This window comes from Mizuhopecten yessoensis, unplaced genomic scaffold (genome assembly GCF_002113885.1).
Source record: "Mizuhopecten yessoensis strain PY_sf001 unplaced genomic scaffold, ASM211388v2 scaffold213, whole genome shotgun sequence".
Taxonomy (NCBI): Eukaryota; Metazoa; Mollusca; class Bivalvia; order Pectinida; family Pectinidae; genus Mizuhopecten; species Mizuhopecten yessoensis.
Window position 1 is genome coordinate 1,477,338 of NW_018403434.1, and position 7,563 is coordinate 1,484,900.

At 34.7% G+C, this 7,563-nt stretch overlaps 1 protein-coding gene across 2 annotated transcripts in view; it reads left to right on the forward strand.

The window, feature by feature from the left end:
* The window catches only part of LOC110467439, a 28,404-nt gene that overhangs the window by 17,458 nt on the left and 3,383 nt on the right, over nucleotides 1-7,563 (forward strand). Inside the window, exons 6-8 of one of the 2 annotated variants that reach the window (XM_021524650.1) lie at nucleotides 2,903-2,968; nucleotides 4,662-4,798; nucleotides 7,291-7,557. In XM_021524650.1, coding sequence (XP_021380325.1) covers nucleotides 2,903-2,968; nucleotides 4,662-4,798; nucleotides 7,291-7,557 — 470 coding nt within the window. The remainder of the gene's footprint in view (nucleotides 1-2,902; nucleotides 2,969-4,661; nucleotides 4,799-7,290; nucleotides 7,558-7,563) is intronic. The other variant, XM_021483175.1, reaches the window with a different exon arrangement.

Genomic DNA, 7,563 nt, shown 5'->3' on the forward strand with positions numbered 1-7,563 from the left:
ATTCTCTATCTAGTTAAGATAAACAAATATATCCTAAATCTCGTTAAAATGGGCCTAACTGGTTAACCGAAACTGTTCTGGATCAAGCGAGTAAGATATTTCGTACTATGTAAAATATCTCCTGTCTAGTAGAAACACGCAGGAAATATACTGTTGTTAAGTAAAAAAAGGTCGTGAACTTAATAACGTCGGATAGAATTGCCATTGTAAAGGTTTGCTATTAGTTTCTGGTGAACGAATGTTATCAAATAGGATTAACATGGAACACTGCGGCAGGCTGAACAAATTGAAGTAAGAGTTGGTGGAACTTTCAAAGCAACTCAAAAACTGATAATTAAGATAGACGGATTGTAATTATATAGACAGGACTATACACTGTTTGGTGTTTTCATTGAAACAAATCTATTTTATTGTAACAGTTTAATCTTCAGCAGTGGTAAGCTTTTATATTAAGGCGATATACTGTACTTCACTATCGAAATATTGTTTCACCAGCCTCACGTGCATATATAAGCCTGCATGGTCGATGACGGAAATGTTCATATCTTGTATAACTATGTAGCATGCACTGTCATTGTATATCTGAACGTCTCAAAGTCTTATGATGTATTGAGCATGTATAATATATGTTCTTAATTGTCTTTAATGCCATAATTGCCCACAAAAGAGATCGATCGATTTTGCCCAACAATACTTCAAATGTTTAAATATAAACATTTGATACCATATATAATTCATGGTACATTTGTTATTGAAAGTAATTTATTTATGAAAATAATAATATATTGATGAATTTTAATTATAACATCAACTATACATATATTTTTGTTTAGTAATGACCAATTAAAATTTTAAACAGTGGAGTTCTTAAAATGATCGCCATACGTACATGTATGTGTGTGCAATTAATTCACACTTGAACACAGATTTTGGGCAGTTTTGTCGATTAGTAAATAGTCAGATGTATACAAACATGCATGTGCTAATTATATGAAATGCAAATGTCGTGATACGATGTCTGTCATGTGTTTTTGCCGAAATATCACCATATATAATCAGAACTTCTTAATATTGACATACTTGATAAGTATGTTGTTATCTTTAGATGTGATTATCTCCCTTCATATGGTTTCTTACCACGCATTTGTACCTTCCTTCTGTGTGGTAATTCTCAATGAGGCATAATGCCATTATAATTATGGTTTAGGGCAATATAAGGATCTCCATTACCTGTAGGAATTTAAATAACAATGACGACTTCATTGCTTTACATGCTTTAAACGTCTAAATTGTTCTTCCACAAAATGCTAGTGGTTCTGTTATTATTATGTATGTGTTTAATTAATTTTGTAATATGTTGATGAACATTTGAACAATAACGGTGGTATAAAGATATATCAATCACTTGGTTTCCAGTGATGATTATTCCTCAGATGAGGATAATGATTACATGAGTATAATCTATCTCATCGCCGACAGGTGAGAACAAGCAACGATGCCATAAACATTCTTTTATTTTCTTCATTTATTCTATTTATATACAATATCCATACATCGGGATTTTATCAGATACATAATTTTGAGATAAACGAAATAAATTTACACACATTGGCTTTTCTTGCAATTAAAGCTTTACTTCTTTACAAGACGTTGATTTGGTTGACAGAAATTCATACTCATATATTTTATAAGCTCATCAAAAACATCAGTATTTTAACTATACCGTACATAAAATTAAACCCGATCAATGGATTACAATGTATACCCTAAGATATGGTTTTTGACGTAGACAGGAATGGTTTTCTTACAGATACGTGCTATTTTTTATACACTTTTATTATGTTTCACTTTCACATGCAGGTGTTGTTAGCTTTTGGATCTGGTTATTTTTAAATTTTGAGTATCAAACCGTGCACCGATCCATCTACATTATTGACTATTTGTTTTCATTAATCTTTATGTATGGTTTATGGTTGGTATACGCTTTGGTACTCCTGTATCATACATATATATAAAGGATACGAAGTACATTATATGTAACCCGACTTAATCATCTTAGATATATGTTTATCGTAACTTTAATGTTTACACATAAAATTTGTTTTATTTATGCTGTAGATAATTATTAAGTAGTGGCGCAGGCAGTGTAGTATTTATTTTTAGGTACCATTTACAATCGAGAATTCCTGCATTCCACGCGTTTAAGTAGCTACTATTTCAGTTGCAGTTTATTATACTTCTCAGCGGCATTCATTTTGTTTATATTTTTACATTACTTGAAACCAGTATGTTTGCCATTCTGAGTTCAGGGGAAGCTACTCTTACATATATACTCGAAATCTGTGCAACTATTATGAAAGACTAGTTTCAATCTTTCTTTACAGAAGTATTTCGAACAGATCTCAGCATGCGTTACTTTTAACAGAATACAAATAAATACCAATTTTATATTAAGATAGGAGTGGAAGGTAGGACCGTAATCCAACGATTTCTGTCCTTTATCAATGTCGCTATCTATGAGTTATAAATATGCACACCATCATATTTAAATCAACTAGAACTCTGAGGCAGAAGTTACTCTTTCTTGCTAGCTTAAACATCCACATATATAAAAGGGTTCTGATAGTTCAGATATGGACCTCTTCTGGATTAAAACTGGTGTTGTGGTAGCCGTTACTTTAACGTGTCTTTAAAGACCTATCTGTAATACCCAATTGGGATGTTCTATTAAAACAATGTATTTTTGGAACAACTCTCTCACGAAGGTACAAAGAGAATAGATTAATTTACTGCATATGAAGTTATATCATCCTCATTAATACTTCAGAAATTATGATATAACACACATTCTATAACAAGATCAGTAGCACTTGTAAAACTATGATATAACTTCCGTCAACAGGTATATACCTGCTCGAAAGAAGGAGGAGTCGACACATGCTTTTCTGACCGGAGCTCGTTATAACAGGTATGTATAATGTTACATCGCCACAGACACACGCGTTTCTGACCGGAACTTGTTATAACAGGTATGTATAATGTTACATCGCCACAGACACACGCGTTTCTGACCGGAACTCGTTATAACAGGTATGTATAATGTTACATCGACACAGACAAATGCCTAATGTATGCAAATTATACATGGGAGATGTTAATGCAACCCCTAATTCATTTCATACAAATTATACACTTTTACAAAACCAATGGTTTTTTGTTTGTTTGTTTTTTTTTTTTTTTTTTTTTTTTTTTTTTTTTTTTTATTCCTTACTAATTGCAATTTATCGATATTATGTACGTGTATATGATACTAAATATCCATTTGTGATTTATGTTAGAGTAATCAAACCTTTTTTCCTGTTCTTATTCTATGATGGATAGTTACCTGAAAGTTGGCAAGTTTAGTTGCTCGTTACCGTGTACCTCACACGACTTTCAGTCAATACTAAACGAGTACAAACACCATACATTGTAATTAAGTTATTGTTAATTTTACCAACTGTATGTCGTTAACAGGAAATTCATATATCAGTTTATTCACGTCGGTAATAAAAAAGCTGTAAATTCGAGAATAACAGTGTAACATTTGGCAATTATGCACTCAAATTCATGTATTATTTTATTTTTAAACCATGCACGTGCAATGCTCTTCAAAATGCTTTCCCGGTATTATAACTGTATAGACAGGTGAGCCGGTGTGAGCTGTTTTAGCCAAACTAGAGCTTTGTCGCGTGAGAGTTCAGACATCTTAACGTTTCCTCATTAATTCTTGTTAATATAAACTTCATTTATTTTACAACAGTTATGAAACAAGTTATTTCAACTTATATATATAACCTTTGTTGGCCCGGATATTAGCGCGAGGTGGGTTTTTATGCTGGAGGAAACCGGAGTACCCGGAGAAAACCCACATGGTCGGGCAGTATATTTGTTAAACTAATGTAACATGGCCATGGGCACAATGTCAAGAAATTGTAGGATCAACTGTGACTCGATTTATTTGGTGAAATTTCATTTTCATGTGGAAGAGTAGATAATATCGACACTGTTTGTACATTTTGGTGAAATTTATAACTCTCGTTTCACAGATTTTGTGAAATTAATTGAAACAGTCAGAAGCGGCCTAAGTTAATCAACACACATAATCTGAGCAGTGGTAAAGTAACATATGCTGTGGTAGGATTGCACATGTGTGTAATTCTCCTCTAATACTATAAGGGCTAAATAATGTCACCACTTGTCTAGACATCGACTGATGAAAACATATATCACTTTGTGTTATACGCCTGATAGTCTAACAGTGTATATCGGTTCATTTCTGTAGCAGTAAATGGTTACCTTGTTTAGATAGGGAGAACTAATAATTTACTGTTTCGGTTTTAACGTTTACTAACGTCCTTTATAAGCTATTTTTAATATAATTGATGTAACTTACTTGTTTATTTACAACACAATGTGTCTTTATTGCTTTATTGACAATTCTATGGAACTGTGCTAATTTTCAATGACAAGTAACTTCTTAAGTTTACAATATCAAATAACGTTTTCATTTAAATACTATGTAACCTTGGAATTTTCTACGATTTGTTACTTTGTTTATTGACAAAGGGATGATTGCGTTATTAACAATCAATAATTATTAACTTTTATATGCATTACAGGGCACACCTGTTAGACTCTAAGGGTCTTTCCGTGTACGGTGTGTACATGCCGAGGAAGAATCCAATGGCCTGCTTTATGACGGGGGCTGCTTCATCACGTCTGAAGGAGACAGTTGAGGAGGTCCCGGCACCCCCAGGTCAGTTACATCATCAACTGCGGGAAGATCATTACTGAAAAATGTGTTATTCTCGATGCGATGACGTGAATTTACTAAAATCGACTAAGCTTCACCTGGCTGGTGTATCGATGATCCCGAAAACGTTTACTCTTCCGGAACACATGGTCGTGTTCCTCTTGTACTTTTTAAGAGTCTCCATGTAAATCTTGCATCACTCAAAATAATAAACAAATTAAGATAATCTTACAAAAACTAATAAACAATTATTAAATTAAAAAAAACCTAAAACATTTTACTTCCGGTTGATGTAAGAAAGCTGCAACGTCTGTGTTCTGACCACGTGCGGGTAGCTCCGTTTATTAAAAGCTTATGTCTAGGCGCTCATATATATGTACCACCGTGGGGCGATGTACAATCTGAAGCGGTACGCCGTCTCTAAACTGTTCAAAGCTTAAACGGAGGATATAAAGTAGGATAGAACTGTATTACCACTATAAACTTTATAATACGACCCATAAAATAGGTCCTCCAGCTCATTCGGCGTCAAACCCTACAAGGTTAGCGTGGGTAAAGGAGGGAGGCCAATGGTGCTATATGGACCTATGAGTTAGGTAGGAATAACGGAATAAACGAATAATGAACTAATAATCAATATCTGTTTATCTAACACAGCGAATAGTGTAATAGCAACAATATCCAAACAATCAAAATAATAAACAAATTGAGTTTATCTTACAAAAACCAATAAACATTTATTAAATTCACAAAAACCTAAAACATTTCACTTCCGGTTGATGTGAGAAAGCTTCAACGTATGTGTTCTGACCACGTGCGGGTAGTTCCGTTTATCAAAAGGACGAGTCTGCCACCCCACAGCAACCTTATGTCTAATACATGATTAAATACACGTAAACGTTAACACAACAACCACTAAAATATCCTCACACAACCAACCAACCAACCCCTCCCCCCTCCCACAAACCATCCCTAAACACCACTCCGGTCCAGACTACCAGCATTTAATAAAACCCATAAATCCTTTTGCACATCTCTTGACACCCAGCACATCTTTCAACCTCCATCCCCTCCAGCTCCCACCAGGTTATAATTATATAACCCAACTATAACACTAATCAACCCGCACCTCCACACACCCTCCCCGTTTTTCCTCTTTACCCATACTAATAATCACACTATTCACTAAAAAAACATAAGAGTCGGAACGATGAGCAGAAATAAGTGAAAGACAAGTCGAGGTTTATAAGAAAGATGACATTGGTACAAGTATAGTCCTGTTTATTCTCAGTGACGAATGATGAGGAGAGGAGTACATGGAACGGACAACAAAAAAACAGCACATGCATAACACTAACCACTAATATACAGTCCGTCATATGGGACTATAAATGGTGACCCGTGTGAGAACTGTCCTATCTCGCACGGAAAAAACACCTCTGGGTTTTTCGAAAAAGAGTAGGCGCGTAAACGCCGACACAGAGGTGTTTTTGGTCATTAGAACTAGGGTCTTTTTATTAAGACATTTAGATTGACTTCCAAATTATATATGCAAGCCAAATTCACAGAATAGGCAGAGGCTGGTGTGGCTGAAGGCGGCACAGTACCTCACTTCCGATCCTGACTTGGTGATGCTGAACGATGAGTGTTAGGTTAAGGCATTATTAGGCATAGAAGCCGTCTTACAAAAACTAGACATATTCAATTAATATATATAGGATAGACGGCCCCTTCTCTAATCTATCCCCCTCCTCTACTCTTTTACTCCATACTTTATCCCTTCTACTCATTTTCCTTTCTTTTCTTCGTCTGCTGGATAACCAAAATACTCGGTAGTGAAGCGGACGTAAAACCTTTCAATCAATCAATCAATCAATCAATCTTGCATTTGCTCATGTTTTGTCCAAGTTGTATCGATTTTGTGCTCGAATTGGGGTTCTGTTGGCATTGAGGTATTCTTTTTTTGTTTGATGTATTACTGTTATAATTTTCTTGGTTGTTTGTTTTTGATATTTTAAGGAAATATCATATACAGATCAAGATATCGCAATAAGTTGACATATTTACTTGGTTATTTGAAAAACGATTGTCACTAATGTTCAAAGCTCAGTTTAAATTGTTTTAAATCGATTCCTCTTTATGTAGACTGTCTTAACGATGTAAGGGGCATAACCATGTCACTCCTCTGCTGTACAGTATAAGGCTTATTGATAGACAAGTTAGAGTTATGAAAACCATCTTAAATCAGAGGCTTGACTGATAGATTTAAGAAATTGTCATGAGTAATTGATGAATAATTGTTTTTCATTTTCTCCTACTTTTTCTGTTGTTAATAACTTCACAAATCTGATCATAACGGAGATTTGAAAATTTTCATTACACAAAACTATTTGAAATGACTGACAGTTTCCGTCATCGAAATATAGATTATAAGCTCATCCGTAGATATTACCTACGATCAGTTACTAACTTTATGAATTGATTTTTTTAAATAGATACACCACGATCCGAGGTTTCTGATACCCACGACCATACAAGTAAACCGGAATACAACGCAAGACCCTCAACAGCTCCAGGCAAAAGGTTACTATCAGGAAAAATGGTGACGCCTAGGGATCGCCCTAAAAGCGCGTGGGGTGACGCAGCAACCTCGTGCGATATCATACAGAACGAAAGTGAGAACTTGACCAATGACGAGACGTCTTACAAACAACACATTTTAGACGATTTAATACTTACACCTAACGGTTTGAATGTTCAAGGTGACT